This window comes from Mustela putorius, unplaced genomic scaffold (genome assembly GCF_011764305.1).
Source record: "Mustela putorius furo isolate JIRA1106 unplaced genomic scaffold, ASM1176430v1.1 tig00003867_pilon_pilon_pilon, whole genome shotgun sequence".
Lineage (NCBI taxonomy): Eukaryota > Metazoa > Chordata > Mammalia > Carnivora > Mustelidae > Mustela > Mustela putorius.
In genome coordinates, this window is record NW_025422019.1 from 24,609,358 (window position 1) to 24,628,907 (window position 19,550).

General features: G+C 35.4%; 1 protein-coding gene across 6 annotated transcripts in view; it reads left to right on the top strand.

Annotated features, from left to right (window-relative positions):
* KYNU (kynureninase) overlaps positions 1 to 14,802 on the top strand; it is a 131,603-nt gene extending 116,801 nt beyond the window's left edge. For 4 of the 6 annotated variants that reach the window (XM_013059080.2, XM_013059082.2, XM_004757892.3 and 1 more), the window contains 3 exons: positions 1,946 to 2,031; positions 9,966 to 10,196; positions 11,553 to 14,802. In XM_013059080.2, the coding sequence (XP_012914534.1) occupies positions 1,946 to 2,031; positions 9,966 to 10,196; positions 11,553 to 11,690 (455 nt within the window). In that variant the 3' untranslated portion in view covers positions 11,691 to 14,802. The remainder of the gene's footprint in view (positions 1 to 1,945; positions 2,032 to 9,965; positions 10,197 to 11,552) is intronic. The other 2 variants (XR_199834.3, XM_004757895.3) reach the window with 2 other exon arrangements.
* Positions 14,803 to 19,550: the final 4,748 nt, after the last annotated feature.

The following is a 19,550-nucleotide window of genomic DNA, read 5'->3' on the forward strand; positions in this document are numbered from 1 at the left end:
AAATGACATTTCCAGAGTGTAAGACTAAGTGTTTGTAGATTTTAGCATGAATTTGAGTCTATCCCTTTGTAGGGAGATAAGTGGAAGGGAAATGTAATGTACAAGACTGAGATCTCATCAACACTGAGGACCCAAAACATCAGGCAGTGAGGACAGAAAGGAATGTTTTGCTTGTAGTCAGACCCGGAGAGACAGGTGTCAATCGCACTTTGCTGCTTAATCGTTTTGTGATGCTGCACAAATTACATCATCTTGGGTTTTTTGTTTTCCTTCTCGCATATCTAATGTGAATAATAAAATCTGTGTCTCTCGGGGTCTGATGGGAGAGTGAGACAGGTTCAAAGCTGTAAACCAAGTAGCACATACATAATAGTGCTATCGAATAAATGTTCGTTTTTAGCTCACTTTTGTCAGTTTTTCCTTTTGTGGCTTTTGCCACACACCAAACAATAGCAGTTGAACCCCAGCAGATAGAAATAAAAGTACACCATGTGCGGCGTGCCGCCCCACTGTCCTACTTTTTCCTGAATGACTGACTCTATTCTTCAGTCACGTTGGAGACAGAAAGCTTCCTAAATGTTTTGAGAGTTTCAGTTCAATTTGACCCTTCAGACTGCTACCAACCTGAATTAACTATTTTAAATAAATTCACATTTGCAAAAAACAAGATACAAATGATTAAGTCGGGCTCTTTCATTCAAATCAAGAAACCTGTATTTTATCCTGGCTGCTGAAATCATTAGCTCTGTGGTTATGCCAGTTACTTAAATCTTTTGTGATGGGTTTCCTTATCTGTAAACGAGAGAGTTGGACTATATCAGGAGTGGGCAAAGTCTCTCTCTGAAGGGCTAAAGATGAGATCTTTTAACCTTTTGTAGCTATGCTGTCTCTCTGGCAAATACTCAGTTCTGCCATTGTGCTTCCAACATGGTCATAGACATAAAAGAGTGAATGTGGCTATGTTCCAATGAAACTTTGTTTAAAAAACAAGTCGAGGGCCAGATTGGTCCCCAGGACATAGTTTATTTAGCCCTGGATTAGATGCATCTCTAAAGACCTAGAATACGTTCTAATGCTCTTTAAGTCAGTCTTAGCTTTAATTCGATCTCCAACTAGCAATCTTAACTCTATTGCATTCGATTGGCTACTATTCAATCTAATTGATTCTAATTAGGATATCTGTTATTAATTTACCTTTTAAATATGTCGTACTAAAATCACTTTTTTAAAAGATTTTATTTATTTGTTTGACAGAGAGAGAGATCACAAGTAGGCAGAGCAGCAGGCAGAGAAAGAGGGGGGAAGCAGGCTCCCCGCCCGGCAGAGAACCCGACGTGGGGTTCAATCCCAGGACCCTGAGACCACGACCCGAGCTGAAGGCAGAGGCTTAACCCATTGAACTACCCAGTCACCCCTTAAATCATTTTTTTAAAAGCCTTTGTCCCCCTAGTAGAAGCCAAATGACCTAATAATCTTAGTGCTGAAAGTCACCTTCCTAGGTCATTTCAATCACATTTCTGCCTTTGGATGGCATTACAATTACAAACCATTAAAATCTTGATGTTTTTCTCTCATTGACATGGTTTTCTAGTAGACAAAGCAAAGCATGGGCAGAATAAGGAACGCTGATTTGGGAGTGGGAGGACAGAGGATGTGGTTCAGAGTAGAAAAGATCATTTTTATGGTCTAAGAGCTCTAGGATTTGGTAGGCTGCTATGAAATGGGGGCAGGGGGGACAGACATTGCAGGTGAAGGAAAAAAAATATGCCACTATTTTAGGTCCATGGAGTCTCTTTTAAATACCTCGGAAAACCTAGTAATAAAAGGTTTTAAATATTACTCTTTCTCTCTACTACCTCAGTGTCATTAAAAAAAAAAAAACCCACAGAGGACATTTTTTAAGGTGCATTCTATTTAAAAAAATGACATGATGTTTAATTTTCAGAACTACAGTTGATCCCTGGGGTCGGTGGATTTCGAATTTCAAACCCTCCCATTTTGTTGGTCTGCTCCTTACATGCTAGTTTAGAGGTAAGTGATCTATGCTTCAACTTCACACATCTTATATTTTTTTAAAGATTTATTTACTTATTTATTTATTTGACAAAGGGAGAGATCACAAGAAGGCAGAGATGCAGGCAGAGAGAGAGAAGAGAAAGCAGGTTCCCTGCTGAGCAGAGAGCTAGAGGGTGGTATTGAAAACAGTATATGTTTTATATTTTATATATAAAATATTTTGTATCTATATTGTAAGTGTTTTATAGATATTTTATATAGAACATTATAAAGGTAAATATATAAAATATATAAACATATAATATAAATATTTATACAATTATGTAAATATGTCCATTAAATATGTTTCTGTATATTTAATATACATTTATTCATATGTTTGAATATATATTTTATAGATGTAAATTATATAAATATATAATAATATACAAAATATAAAAATATATTTTATGTTTATATATAATATATTTTTATATTTTAAATACTTTTATATATTTTAAATTATACATTATATAAAAATATTATATATTTGTACGTATATATACATATATATGTGTGTGTGTATATATATATGTATATATATATAAAATTAATACTATCACCAGAGTACCTAAGGGATTCTGAAAGATATAACTCACTATATAATTATTTTCATAATCTTGCATTTATACTCTATGTACTTTCTAATCACATCATTTTAACTAGTTCTAAAAAGGCAGTAAAAAATGCCTCCTTTGATTCTGTATTTCTTGGCATTCTGTCATGGAAAGTGACAAGATTTTGAGGTGAGACTAGAAATAGAAAATATTACTATTGGTAATCTGTGAAAATTTAGATTGATTGGGCCATATTATTTCAAAAGGAGACTTAAGGCCAAAATTACCCTGAGAAAGATTTTTTTTTCTCTGAAGGATGTTAAGTGTTTGTTTCTTCAGTCTCCAATTCTAGAACCCAGACCGTGGGTGGGGCTTTGATAGAGCTATCGTTTGAAACAGATGATATACGACTAGTGGTCACTGTAGTGACTAGACTCGATAAAAATTGATAGGATATGATAGCATATTCATAGTATATGTGCAGTATATTAAGATGCTTAGAATGACTCTTTCAATCATACAATTTTGAATCAGTTAATGCCTGATATTCAAGGTCCTATAAAAGCATTTGTTGCTTGCATGGGTTCTAATGGCACTTGCTGTTTTCCCAAAATGACCTGAAGTCAGTTCCTTTTCTAAGATTCCTAAGTCTTGTACTTCACACCATGCTGTATTATAATTACATAAACCATATGCATTTTTATCCACAACAATTGAATCCAGCACTGCAATGTATATACTAGGTAGTCAATTTGTGTTTATTTTTTCATCATCTAATATCACTGTCCAGAAATATAATGTGAGACACATGTGTCATTTAAAATCTTCTGGCAGCCACATTTTAAAAAGCAAAAAGAAATATGCTCTAATAATATATTAATTTTAATAATATATTCATTTACCAACAATACCCAAAACATTATTATTTCAATCTATAGCACAGCTTGCATTTCAACTACCCAAGGGTTGCAGGTAACTGACTGGTGGCTACCATGTTGGACAGCACAGGTCTAAAACAGTGTTGCTTCATTTTTTTTTTTAAGATTTTATTTATTTATTTGACAGAGAGAGAGATCGCAAGTAGGCAGAGAGGCAGGCAGAGAGAGAGAGGGAAGCAGGCTCCCTGCAGAGCAGAGAGCCCAATGCAGGGCTCAATCCCAGGACTCTGGGATCATGACCCGAGCCGAAGGCAGAGGTCTTAACCCACGAGCCACCCAGGTGCCCCTTCAACTTTACACATCTTGACCAATGTCTTTACTTGACTGTGACCTGTCGTAGGACCATCTCTGCTAAACAGCAAGATTAATGTGACTGTGTATAAACAATGATCAAGGCCAGTGTTCTTCAGGACAGTGACTGTGGCCTAATTGCCATCTTTTATTTCTATCCCCAGCCTCAGCACGGTGCTTGGCACATAATAAACGTTGGCATTTGATAAATGTTTTGAAACTGAGCCAGGGAATACATGTTTTTAGTTCCACTTAGAATTTGTATGAACTTAAATAAGTTGTTCAATCTTCTCATGGTCTATTACAAAATAACCATGCAATATTTAATTCTTTTTAAATTTACTTATTCAGCATTTATCTATTAAAGTATTATGTGCTGGACATTGTTGTGATTACTGGGGACTCTGCTGCTGCTGGTTCTGGGAGTCAATGAAAAGTGTCTTGTCTCAAAGTGCCATGTCACAGAACTATATACTTAAGGAAAAAAAATAGAATCCTTCAAAGTAAGCCAAAGATTGAGTAAGGTTGTCTCATGAGGTTAAGCTGATTTTTTTAAAAATTGGAGTGTCTGTGGCATTATATTCTTGTATAATCTCTACTATTACTGCCTTAGTATAGATTTTTTAGTAAATTCATACTTATAGTTAAAATTAGTTTTACCCTAATCAATGATATTCAAGGAATCAACTTGGTTTTCTAGATGTGCTTATCTACCTTTCTACCTATTTATATAAATATATACTTATGTTTAAGTATGTTTATGTTAATATTCATATGTATATCTATGTAACTTAATTATTTGGATATTAATTTCAGTATGAGACTAAATTTATTTAAGTAAATATATATTAAATAATTATATGCTATATAATTAATATTAATACATATATTAAGTAAATATATTTTTATATACATACATAGAGTAAAATATATTTTAGGTAGATATGTATGGGTTTTTTGTAAATCTAACAGATTTTAAATATATAGCTATTCAAAAGAGAATTTGACTTTTTTAACTTAAAGTGTTTTAAGATCATCTAGTTTGTGATATTTTAGGAAATCCTGTTGTGGAGTATTTCGGAATGAATGAATGGATAGACTTCGAAGATCTTTTCTAAACCTAAATTCTAGAATTTTGTGACCATGCAAAGCAGTTTCTCACTTTAGCCACTGGGTGGCAGTGTCAAGTTCTTTTTTTTTTTTTTTTTTTTTTTAAATACAACCTTACCACTACACAGTGGTAATTAACTCATTTCACTTCATCCCCATTTAAAAAGCACCTTCTCAGTGTGACCACTAGATGGAGCTTGTGTTGTTTACGCTTTTTAGGCAGTTTTTTTTTTTTAATTTTTTTTTTAATTGAAAATAGACCCAGTAACAAGATTTTCTCAGCCAGTGAAAAAAAATTTTTAAATTTTTAAAATTTTTTTGGGGGGGAGTAGTGAGAGAATCTGCTTAGCAAGTAAGATAATGATATTTGAATTGTTTTTATAGTATCTATTCAGAGCAACACTTCTGTTAAATGTTTTAAAATGAAATAAAATTTTGCTCACTTTGCAAGTTTGTATCAGGAAGAAAATAAGTTTCAGTGTGAAAACACCAAGGTGTACCTTAGGAAGAACTAGTACTAAAGTTATTTGGTCTGATTTTCCTTATCTTTGCAAATGGGTTCTCAGCCAGATCTAGAAATTTTAGACACTCTAACTTTCATATGTTTCTGCAATGGACTGGTTTCAAGTATTTACCCCTTCTGCTATGAGAAAGAAATCACATTTTCAGTTTTTCTACCACTGGTTCTCCAGGCTAGGCTTGAATGATAAAAAGCACAGAAATGTTTACCGCCACATCACACTGTATTATAGTCACCTGGACAAAGTTTTTGTTTTCAGCTGGAATCTGAAGATTGATTTATTTTCTTTCTTTAACACTTAAACTTAGCAAAAACACTCTAAAACCAACAAGAAGTGGGATTGTACTTCTCTGGAGCATCTTATCACTTACGTATTTCTCTTGAGCCTCTTAGAAATACCTTAAGTTATTTGCTGCTGGGCTCCATTCTAACCAAAATTATTATTATTTTTTTAAAGACTTTATTTATTTATTTGACAGACAGAGATCACAAGTAGGCAGAGAGACAGAGGGAAGCAGGCTCCCTGCTGAGCAAAGAGCCTGATATGGGGCTTGATCCCAGAACTCTGGGATCATGACCTGAGCCGAAGGCAGAGAGGCTTTAACCCACTGAGCCACCCAGGTGCCCCTAACCAAAATTATTTTTAACTAATCCAGCATTGTGTTGAAAAAGTGTTTTTTGAAATTCTTCCTCCTCATTATATATTGCAAAATTCTGAAATGACAAAACAGTGCATCTCTTTGCTTCTTATTCTTTACCTAAGCACTAAAATGTTCTACTCCCTAGATGCCACATGAGTAAGCATGAGGGCCGCCGTTATGTTGTTCATGCCCTTGTTTACATTATAGCATTATAAGAGACAGGTAATTAAAGTTCAAATAAGTGAGAAATAGATGCATGAATCAAAGTGCCTTTTCTTGTAGCTACTTGTCTTTCAAAAAATATCCAACATAGTCAGAAATCAACTGGAGGAGAGATTCTAAACCTAAGAATCAGTGCACATGGATATGATACCAGCTTGACAATATGATCTTTTAAAATATTAATACGTTTTGTTTATAATGACTTGTGCATTCAGTTGAATGATGGTATGAAAAATAGCACCTTATAATCATTTTCAAACTGTCTTTTTTATATATTATTGGCTATTTATACACATATTTTTTCTTTTAAGATTTTATTTATTTATTTGACAGAGATCACAAGTAGGCAGAGAAGCAGGCAGAGACAGAGGAGGAAGCAGGCTCCCCGCTGAGCAGAGAGCTTGATGCAGGGCTCGATCCCAGGACCCTGGGATCATGACCTGAGCCTAAAGCAGAGGCTTTAATACACTGAGCCACCCAGCGGCCTCTATACCACATATTTATATAGTACAAATAGAAATATGTATGATACAAATACAGTACAAAATATGGTAGGAACCAGGAGGCATACTGTAGCCCTCATAGGGACACTGAGTGTGACCTTAGGTGACAACTGTCACTTGACTACATGTACTCTTGAGTTCATTTGTCTCATTTTTAAAATGAAGATATTTATAGAAAATTACTTCAGAAATCTCAGTTTTCCAACTGCTAACTTGAAATAAAAATATATCTGTTGTATTTTGAAGGGCCATGCTTGTATTCAGTGATAGGTAGACGATTTTAGACTTTTCAGTATATGATTTATAATGAAATAAATAGCTCCAAAATACAAAATTGGAGCATTCAATTAAAATATACATCAAGTAAAAAGAAGTGTACTGTGTGATTCCTCAGAAAGTGATTAGGTGGCCAATTTTAAGAATTTTAGAGAAAAAAATGTGACAGTAGAAAACATCATACTATACTTATTTTTTCTCATTTAAACTTCTCTAACTTTTTTAGCTTTGTATTCATTTTTCTTGGTAAGAAAAATAACCCATGTAGTTGAAATTCTGCCAAAAATTGTTATAAGCTGAATATTTTCAAACTACAGTTTTCAGTTTTTCTAATTAAAAAAAAATTCTTTCTCAGTACAGAAAGCATAGAAATAATGAGATACCAAAAAGAAGTTTATTGTATTCTTCAGTTAATTCCTGTTATCCCCTCTTAATATTTTTTAAAAATATTTAATTTATTTATTTGAAAGAGAGAATGAGAGAGAGAGCACGCATGCATACGAGAGTGGGGAGGGGTAGAGGGAGAAGCAGAGTCCCCGCAGAGCAGTGAGCCTGTTACAGGAGTGGATTCTAGGATCATGACCCAAGTTAAAGGCAGTTGCTTAACCAATTGAGCCACCCAGCCACGACCACCCCCTTTTAATATTTTTATGTGAGTTCTCAGAACAGACCTTTACAGCCTCTGACAGGATTTTAAGAGTGCCTCATAGTCTAGCTGCCCTTAATGTGGTTTAATGATGGAAAATGGTTTCATATTTAAAAGTTATTTTATTATCGGGGCACCTGGGTGGCTCAGTGGTTTAAGCCGCTGCCTTCGGCTCAGGTCATGATCCCAGGGTCCTGGGATAGAGCCCCGCATCGGGATCTCTGCTCGGCGGGGAGCCTGCTTCCTCCTCTCTCTCTGCCTGCTTCCCTGCCTACTTGTGATCTCTGTCTGTCAAATAAATAAATAAAATATTTAAAAAAAATAAATAAAAGTTATTTTATTATCAAAGAGTAACGGTATGTTAAATTTGGGACTACTTGTCCTAAAAAAATGGGTTTCTAGCTATCAGAGAAATCTGCAAGAACAAAATCTCCTTTAAAAAAACCTATAAACTTAAGTAATATTCCCCAAAGTCTTACTAACCTAAGAATACAAATGAAATATCATTAAAAGTAGTACTTCACACATTGCTCCTACCTGTATCTTATGGGGCTTATAGCAGAACCAGAAAATTTTTCAGAATTATTTATAAATCAAATGTTCCTTGAATTACTATTAATTTCCAAAGAGAAGCTCAGAAAAATTCCTCTCCTATTCTTTTACTCCTACCCTGCCAACAAAACCACTGGTGGGTCGTGCTTTGCTTCTCTCTGCCCCTGCCCTCTGTGAGAATTGATTCTTGCTATAGGCTCTCTTGATCCAAAAGTTCGCTGTGTTCCCTTGAGTCTGCCTTGTGCCAGATCCACTCACATTTTGTTTTATAGCAGACAGTGAAGAGATGGCTCCTGTCAGATGCCGTGTAGTTCGGGCTACCTGAGTGACTCGGGTTACCTCCTTGTACTGCCCATCCCAGATACCTTCTGAGATCTACACACCTCGACCTGCTTCCACAGTCTGTGATGTGTGGTTGAGGACAGAGACCAATGCCATTCTGTCCCGTTTCTCCCATCTTCCTTGGATACCGTTACCTTCGATACAAATCCCTTTTGTCTCCTTCAGCCAAATCTGCAGCTTCCGTGCCGTACAGATCAAGGCACTCTTTGCCCAGATGGTTTGAGTTCTATTAGAATGCCTGCTCACACATGCCCCGCACATACACAGAAATAACTATTTTCCCAAGCTTCATAAAGTCTAGATGTCACTGAACGACCCTGTCTTTGCTCTGTGACATAACATGATACAGAAAAGGGATATTAAGCGACATGCCAGTGCATCACGCTGTTTGAAGTTCATTCAGTTCTTATATGTAGGATATATTTTTAAACTCTGTTTGACCTGAAGAGATAAGCTAGAAAAGCATGTCTGTTTTGACCTCTAGTGTTCCAACAACAGTTACTGTGTGCACTTGTCACTCATCTTAATATAAAACACCTCAGGCAGCAAATGGCATGTGTTCACACCAGTGCTGGAGTTTAGCAGGGGAAAAAATGATGAAAGAAGAAGGAAAGATAAATGGAAAGAGTGAGAGGGAGAGAGGGAAAAGAGACAGAAACACACACACAGAAACGCGAGCCTACCGGCCTCAGTACTAACATATATATTATCTAACATCACTTGCTTCCCTGTCTGACAATACTTGTTTTATTATTTAACTGCTTATTTCCTGACTGTTAACTGGGGAGATTCAGGAATTGGTAGGACAATTAAAAGCAATCTCGGTCACACTGCCTTTCGTATGTACAAGCGTGTTTAGCCCTTATTATACTGTGTGGATCAAAAAACTATCAGAATTAAAAAAAAAAAAGTCTTCTTGATTGTGGTTAAGTAAAATGGTTGTGAGGAAAAGGTTTGAATTCCATTATGTTTAAATGCATTTGTTAAGGTATGTTTTCTTACATTAATTATACTAAGTTGACTTAAAATAACTCTAAAAGAATGTTATCCTAACTTAATTTTCTTCTTCTTCTCTTGCAAGTATTGTTTAAATGACATTTGTATGGTTTTTCCTGTCACAGCAACTTTATATTCGGCTTTCAGTGGCCAAGCATTTAAAAGAGGACATGTTTTTACGAAGGATTATCTAAAATGGGATGTTTTTGGAAAGGTCGAAAGTGGGCATTTCCTTTTTTAACATGGTTCTCGGTTAATTTTTGCTTCGTTGTACATCAACAAGACACTGTTAATCAGATTGCTTCTTTTTCTGTAGATCTTTAAGCAAGCAACTATGAAAGCATTGAGGAGAAAATCTATTTTGCTCACTGGTTATCTGGAATACTTGATCAAGCATTATTATAACAAAGATAAAGCAGATCCCAAGAAACCATTTGTGAACATAATTACTCCAGCCAGCATAGAGGACCGCGGATGCCAGCTTACACTAACGTTTTCTGTTCCAATAAAATGTGTTTTCCAAGAACTAGAAAAACGAGGAGTGGTTGTAAGTATATCTCTTGCTTTGCTACCCGGTTTTCTCTCTGGGTTGCATGTTGGGGATAAAATTGGGGTTCTTTGGTTAATTTACTGTTGCATGTTATTTCACATCGGTCAGTCAATGAGGATAGATTGCCAACTAAATATTCATCACTGTGCTAACTGAAGGCATAGAGCTCTGTCGTTTCCGATAAAAGGGAAGAAGCCACAAATTTTGAATATAGGAACCCGTCTTCTATAATTTATTCATTCTGTTCATTACAGTTTAAGCCGAAAAAAAAAAATGTTTCATTATAATCAATGAAGACATGTTTTCACTAGTTTCTACCAGTGAAAGCCCAAGTATGTATGTTTATTGAATATACAGAATTAAATAACATAACAGTGGGGGGTAAGAAAAGAAGTCAGTTTTATTTAGCTGTTTGTTTGAGCCAAGGCATTCCAACCTTGTCATTTAGTCAAAAAAGAACTGCAAACCCATCTCAGGTGTGTTAACATTGTAGGGAATATATATTTTTTTAAACCCTGAGGCCCTTAATGATCTGTTTATACTCTCTTGAAGAAAATAAGCGTTAGTAGGGTCATTTCAGGAGAAATGGTGGTCATGTATCTATCTCCAGGGACAGCGTGGTTTATCGTGTGGTCCTGTCTCTCCTGAGGAGACGGTATCTCAGATTCCAGAGGCACGGATCCATATCTCAGTGTTCCAAGTCAAGTTTTACCATTTGTAAGCTGTGTGCTCTAGGAAAGTTAATTCACCTCTATTGGTTTGAGTTTTCACATCTGCATTTGGGGGGCAAAAATGCCTCCAAAAGTTGTTGTGAGAATTAAATGGTCCAGTGCACATAAACCAAATATTGAGTGTACTAACTCACAGTTGATATTTTTTTGAAGATCAGTCATAGCGATCTTCAGTCTAGACCAAATTATTTGGGTCCATTTTGTGACATTTCAGAGATAGTGCCAACTCCTTACTGATGTGATAAGAGATTAAAGGATCCAACGTAAAGAATATTGACTAAAACTCTCCATGTCCCGGTATGTTCATTTAAATTCACCCAAGGGTTCTAATCTCTCCAGAGTCTTCCCACCAGTAAATTATATCCATGACTTACTGAACACTTCAAGATAATTGCTGAGTAGATTTCAGGAAAACTTTTGGATACACATGATATTCATATTTTAGCTATTATTAAGAGGAGAGTTTCCATGAACACAGAAACATGCTTTACTACAAGTAAAAAAAATGTTTATATATTAAGTTTTAGGGAAATTAGCATAATTGTTTTAAGTTTATCTTGAGTGTAGATTTTTCATCATGTGAGTAATTGTTATTGTGACTTTATTTCCTACCCCCCCACAGTGTGACAAGCGAGAACCAAATGGCATCCGAGTGGCTCCAGTTCCTCTCTACAACTCTTTTCATGATGTTCATAAGTTTATCAGTCTCCTCACTTCTGCACTTGACTCTGCAGAGATCAAAAATAACAGCGTTTTCTAGAACAACTTCAGCAAGTGTTACTGAAAGTTTCTATGGTTATTTTATTATTATTTTCAAATTTTAATGATTAGAAGTTTTCCAAGACTGATTACACATACTTGGCAATGAATTATATACTTTACAGAAAAATCTGAAATATCTTTTCCAAGAGTCTGTGATCTGAGGAATCCACATGTCTGTCCAATTTCTTCATACTTGGTGGATCAAAGTTTTACTGGTTTAAGTATTATGTACACAATCTTAGCCATCATATTTTGTGGTCAGTGAATGTTTTATGTTGACTTAATTTATAATTTGACAACTTCATAATATGTGTGCGGTTCTTTTGTGTCAATTTTAGAAATGTTACTTTAGTTTTAATTTACCAAAGAGTTTCTTATAGTCACTATAATTTCACAGTCTGATAGATGCATGATTTTGCAGTATTCCATCCAACTCTAAGGAAGAAAAAATATATTTTCTAGGACAGTAGCTTTCAAATATTTTGGCCATGGCCCACACTAAGAAATATATTTAATCTCAGAGACTAGTATTTATATGTGTTTATACCTTATTTATTGATTCTAATATACAAATTGTATCATATTTTAACATCTGTGACAGAATTTATTTTTCAGTTTTTAGTCAACAATTCTTATAGTTGCCACTGACCATTCTGTCATGTTACCATCCCTGGCATCAGCATGCTTCTCACAGTGAACAGATGATTTTTAAAAAGAGGCATCTATAGAAAAAGCAGAAGTGTCATAAATTATTGGTCTATGCTGTACCATTTATTATTCACTTTCTCTTATTACAGTAAGTGTTGGTTGAGACTTATTACATTTATTTCCAAGCTAACTCTTGGGTCCTAATCCATTTTACAAAGTTTGTTCCTTATTTTTTTAATGGGGACTTGTGCTGATAGAAGTCTGTCCATGGTACCTGTCTTTGGAGTGGTGAAACGAGTCATCCCGAGATACTTGTGACTAAGAATTAGAATTAGCAAATGAGTGCTTCGTCTCTCCCCTTCTGACCCGAATCTATGGGCCATTCTTTCCACTAGGAAACTACAGTCACACTCAACCCTATAGGACTTTCCTGGTTTTCACCTGTTGTTGCAACAGCTACTATTCATGAATTGGCAAAATAGTCTACATTCATATACCTGGGCGGGAAGAAGGAATGACTACACATAATTAGTACCCCTGATGAACAAATTTGAATGAAATTAACTTAGACAACCGTTAGAGTTAAATAAAAAGATGCAGAACTGACAGCAGTATCAGCACCTTTGGTGATAAATGTATTGAGTACTCGTCATGTACCATGTATGGTGCTGATCTATTCATACGTTATCTTATTTATCTTATTTGACCCTGCACAACTTCACAGAGAAGAAATCGTTTTGAATCTCATAGAAGTAAGCAAAACAGACATGGTTTCAGTTCTCAGGAAACATGCAGCTTAGTGGGAGAAAGAGGTAATAAAACATACAAACACCCAAGTAAATATATGATTACAAACTATAGGCTTTATGAAAGAAAAACATGATACTATAAGAGAAAAATCTCAAGCTTATTAATTAGATGGCCAAGTAAGGGTGTATGAAAGTGATTGTAAGTTTCAAGTTCTTAAATACCGTGCAAAAAAATTGAAAAAAAAAGAATTCTTGCTAATCACATTAAAATCACATCAAATTATGTATACAAATTATTCAAAGAATAATCAATACTATGTCCTCAATCACACAGGCTAGGAAGCAGAGTATTAGAAATGCCCTTTTCTCTGCTTGTATTCCCCTTCCTCCCCAAATCCAGAGATAACCATTGAATAATATTTTGTGTTAACCATTCCGTTATTTTCATTGAAGATTTATATCTATGTATATATCCATAAAAATACATTAGCCAATACTGTCTGTGTGTGAACGTCATGTAAATATAATTGTATATATTCTGCTTCTTTTACTCAAAACCAAGTTTTTGAGATTTACCCATTTGTTACATACAGCTTTGTACCCATTTTCATTGCTGCTCAGTGTTCTGGTATATAATTGGAGTTACTAATTGTGTATTTATTCTTGGAGTTACTCATTTTCCATGACTAATGAACATTGAGTTTTTCCAAATATTTTTAACATTGCAACAATGCTGCTATTAACATTCTTGGTACACAGGTTCAAATGTTTGCCTAGGACATATAACTCTGAAAATGTTGGGTCATAGGACACACACATGTTCAACTTCACAGTGCAACACTAAACTCTTCTCCCAAGAGGTTGGACCTCTAACCAGTATTAACCAGTACTAACATTTCCTACTTCTAACCAGTAGGAAATGAGAGTTCTCTTGATCCTTGCCAATAGTAGCTGCTGATCGCTTTTGTCATGTATGCCGGCTAAAATAGGGTGATTATTGAACTAACAGAATGAATGTATAACTGCCACAGAAATAGGAGGAACATAATGAATACATATACATACACTGCAGTTTATGCTTCCGAAACTGTCCTTTATCTGTGGACTGAGCCAACACTAGAATTTTACCTGAGTTTTATCTTTGCTCAGCTCTTTGCCTTTCCCATGTTGTCTGGGAACTTGTCTGAAGTTTTTCCTGATGAGCTCCCTTCAATAAAACATAATAATCCAGGGGCGCCTGGGTGGCTCCATCGGTTAAGTGTCAGACTCTTGGTTTCCACTTAGGTCACTATCTCGCAGGTCATGGGATTGAGCCCCCTGTGTGGTTCCATGCTCACTGGAGAGTCTGCTTGAAAATTCCCTCTCTGCCCCTCCTTCCACTCACTCTCAAATCTTTTTAAAGAAAACTATATTAATACAAAGCCCAGCCAAAGCTCTGTTTCTAGGAAAGCCAATCTGAGAATTTCTTTCATCTAGTGTTAATAACCATAAGCCTTTTATATTCTATATCTAGCATATGGTAAATTTCAGCTGTTTCTGTTGGTTTTCACAAATAATGCTTATTTTCTTGTGTGTATTCTACTTGTTAACTTTTCTTTTTTCTTTTTCTTTTTCTTTTTATAGGTTAACTTTAAACCACTCGTTTTATTGACACCCCCACCCCTTGGAATTCTTTGAGAACTGGATTAAAGTATGTCTTTCTAAAGACACTCATTTTTGCTTCTGCCAGTTACTCAGGGTCATTTCTAACACAAGAACACTTAAAATTTTTAAAGATTATTTATTGGAGGGGGGAGGGGGAGAGTGAGTGAGGGAGAAACTTTAGCTGACTCCCTGCTGGGGGCAGAGCTGATGTGGGGCTCCATCTCATGACCCTGAGATCACAATCTGAGCCAAAAACAAGAGTTGGATGCTTAACTGTGTCACCCAGGCACCCCTAAAATTTTTGTTTTCAGTGTTTTCAGATCACATGGGTAGTATGAGACTGGATGTGTTAATCCTCACAAGGGCCAATTTAGAGTTGCAAATTCTCTGAAGATACTAATTTTTCTTGCTGTTCTTTTACATATTCTTTGGTTGCCAACATTATGTAGGACTCTTGGATCAGTTTACTTAGTTGGCTGGTCCTGAGCTTGTTCAATGTCTCATTTAGTTACCAGCACTGAAGCTCAATGACTTCAGGATATGGCAGAAACTCTTAAGATGGAAACCATACTTTTACTTCCCAGGTTCCTGCTTTTTTTTATTTTGGGGTTCTTTGAATTTCTTACTTTCATGCCATCTCATTTTAAAAGGCTTTTTCTGGCCACTGATTTTTACTTTTGTTTTCCAGTATCTAACCCCCAGCAATATGTCAAATTGTCATGTTTTTATGACTAGAAACAAATATTAGGCACTTCCTATTTTCCCAGTAGAAAATGAATTGTGCCTTTTTAATAGTTCATGCACATTTATATAAATGCAATTCTTTTAGAGTAATACCCTTGGGAGCTATGGTAATACATAGAGCTGTCTGTGTAACACTAAAGTAAACTTACCATCCAAAACTGACTGGGGGAAAGGCTGGGTGTGAGGGCAATAGCTAAATTTCCAATTAAAGAAACTTTTTCTACAGATATTTTCTGCTAGGTAACTTTCTCCTTGAGGTCAAAACTGTGTGAGTTCACATTCAAATTGTGTTCTGCTTTTGTTCCATAAACTGAAATTGTTAGAGCATTGATTTTTGAGTAAATGTTTTTTGCATCACCTTAAGAAAACTGTGAACACCCTGAAAGCATCATATCGTAAAGCACATCATTGGACATCACTGAATTAAGGCATCCTGTAACTGAGATAATGGATTTGATGCTTGTGTGGGTCATTAGCATCTATATTATGTGTTTTTGAAAGATAAAATTCATGTTCTGCCCTCTAGTGATATATTTTAATCTCAGCAAGACATTTATAAAGAGGAGTATTATGGACTAATGCATTTAAACATTTATGATATGTTCTAGTTTATTCCAAATATTTTTATCAATTCTCCAGTTTTCTAACTTCTGACTCTTCTAATTTCAGCTCCTGAGTCTTTTTGATATCACCTTAACTTTTTTTTTTATTATTTGTTGCTTTTGGTAAAGAAGATGCATGCTCACCTTGTATATTTCTTATCTCAATCCTGACATCACTTATTTCTCTAAGAATATGTGTTGCTTTTGGAAGACAATGATATTTAGAAACCATAATCTCAACAGTAAGAGTGCTCATTATAATCAAGTTAATCATAGTTTCCAGGATTTTCAGTTGGCAGAGTTAGGAAATCTATATTTTAAGAGAAATTATATTTAAAATTAGACAGTAACTATGTCCTTAAAGTGGCGCATCATGAAGGAGGCAGCATCACTTGCACAGTAGTCTCGGGAATTGATGTACTTGAGTCCAGTCAAACTCTTTGGGCTATTTTCCAGTGTAAAAAAACTGTGGGGCATAGAGAAGCTAAATGGCCCCACAAAGAAGCAAATGTGGGGGATGCTACATGGCAGCTCACTGGGTTTCCTCAACAAGTCAATGGCATGAATATGGAAGAGGTGAGGGAGAATGGACTGTTCTCATGTAGTGAAACCAAAGAGACATTAGTAAATGCAATTTGTGGATTTTCTTTGGATCTTGATTCAAAGACCATTTTACAAGGAATAGTAAATCCAATTACTGTGTTTCGAAGGTAATGTGAGGCCACCTGGGTGGCTCAGTAGGCTGAAAGTCTACGTTTGGCTCAGGTCATGACCCTGGAGTCCCAGGATTGGGTTCTGCATTGGACTTCCTGCAAATTTGCTGCTCCCTCTGACCCCTCTCCCTTCTCATGCTCTCTCTCTCACTCCTTCTAAAATGAAATAAAATAAAATAAAATAAAAACATTTAAAGGCAGTGTAATAACTCTAGTGTGTATGGTGATAGCGCTAGTATAGGACCAATAAAAATGCATTGCTGAGAGAATTGAGGACATACTAACAAGGAAGAATTTTATTCAACTTGTTAGCTATGACAGATACTTAGGATGTAAGAAGATATTAATATTTTTAAATAGATACACCCAGCACATGGGAATGAAATGATACAAAGTCTGGAGTTGGCTTTGAAATTCCTCTGTCTCCCCTCCCCCCAATAAGAATGCTAACAAATAAGTTACCACACACTTAATCCACCCACATTATCTTACAGTTCTGCAGGTTACAGTGTCAGCATATATCCCACGAGATCAAACTCAAGGTTTTGGCAGGATTCCTTTCTGGAGGCATTAGGGGAAATTCCCATTTCCTTGCCTTTTTCAGCTTCTAGAAGTTGCCAATATTTTTGGTTCTGATCTCCATCTTCAAAGCCAGCAATGTTGTATCTCTCTGACACTTCTTTTTTCATAGTCTAATAGCCTCCCTCTTCCACTTTCAAGAGCTTTTGTTATTACATTGGGCCCAACTAGATAATCCAGGTTTATCTCTGTGAAAGCCAATAGATTCATCTTAATTTCACCTGCAGTCATGATTCTCCTCTGCTATATAATGTAAAATATTCATATCTTCTGGTAATTAAGACATGAACCTCCTTGGGGGTCATTACTCTTCACACCACAGGAAGAAATGATGGATGGGAAGGAAGGAAAGAGAAAAATGTATGACAAAATCTTGATAATTCTGAAGAATTTCAAGATTCTACTTTTGTTAATACTTGAAAAATAAGCAATAAATTGTGATGGCTTAGAGAAGAATCCTGAATAACTTCCTCAAAAGTCATGATTTTAACAAAATCATGTATATAATGTTTTCCACCCATATTCTAGGATGGAAACAATCCCTTTTGTCTCCACATGTCAAAAACATTTATCTTTAATTTTCTTATGATGGATTTTGAAAGGAACATATCTTACACTATATTTGTATATATCTTTTCTCCCTATCTTAATAAAACTTGGTTAATATTTTATGTCTTGTTTTATTTTATTTTATTTTAGTACATCACTTGGTACTTACCACTTGTTGAACATAGATTTTGGCTCTTATAAGCAGGTAATTAATGAGAAGTGTACAGTTATAACAAGTCAAATATGATACCCATTTTTACCTTGAGGCCACCACTGGTATTATCACACTGCATCTTCCTTTGTTTCTAACGGGACTCAAAAGCCCTCTTCCAGTGCCCTATCCAGAAACAAACTTGAGAATGAGTTCCATTATCATAAATAATAATACTTTAAAGCATGTCTTCTCACAGAAGACAAATCAACTAACAAAGAATTCCTGGGTCTCTGTTGAAATCTCAATCACATATATTCACAATAGTATTTTAGGTGAAAAGTACTGCATTTTTGTGCCAATATTTACTAAACAGAGGTCTTAATTTTCTCTTTCCCCATTTGTGAGAGTTTCACTTTATGCAGCTCTCCTTGCATTCTATTGTGTTAAAACAGCAAGCTTGTCAAGAATGGAGACATTGCAGTGATATATGCAGAGTCTATGGGAGACATTTTCTCTATGGGTTAAAGTAAGTAGTTGGATCAAAGTCAGGACATAGATGCTACAGTTGGTCTAGGAAAAAATGGCAATTAAGAGGAAAAAAAAGAACAGAAAGAGAGAATCACAGACAGTCTTTTTTTAGGAGGCAACAACAGAACCAGACTGTTTGAAATTGGTAACTGACTCCAAATGTCACATTTTTTCACTGAATTCTAAATAATATTGCTATTTTATAACTGTTACTTGGTTGTATTGATGGCCATATTAACTTATTTCATAACAAACTCGCTACATATATTTTTATACAATATATATATTTGTTATCTTTTTCTTATATTTCCTTCTCTCAACAATACTTAGATTGGAAGAAAAGCATGTTAAAGTTTAAAGGATATTTCTTCAAATGGCTTTCAGTTCAGTCAAAGCTGACACATGTGATCAGTTTTGGTACTTCTGCTAGTACACGTGTGATTATTTATTAGAAAATCTCAAGTTCTTTAAAGATAAAATGTAAAACTGTAAAATAAGACAAGAAAATTGTTTTCAAGTACTTCCTTTGGGAAAGTTGTGTAAGTTACAATCATATAAGGGAACAAAACTAGTGTATACTAATCTCTATTTCTGTGTTATACTATGTATCTATCTCACAAAAATAATAGTAAATGAATATAAGTGGCATAAATATAGAAAGACCCTCCCACTGATAAGGGACCAGTGTCAACACACTTTCAAAGCAGGAAGGTAGAGGAGACTGGCAGCAGGAACCTAAAACATAATTCTTTGTGTGACAGAGAAGGATAGGGAAGAGTAGTGATCTGACTCAGGTCAAAGAACCATTGAAATGGATACTAGTTGGAGGTAACAGTTCTTTCTGAAGGCCAGGTGCAGGTGGGATGGTAAACTGGTGGTTGAAAGTCTGTAAAATTCGCTGTTGGACCCCAGATCCTTTCCTCCAACCTGTGCAATCAGAATATTGCA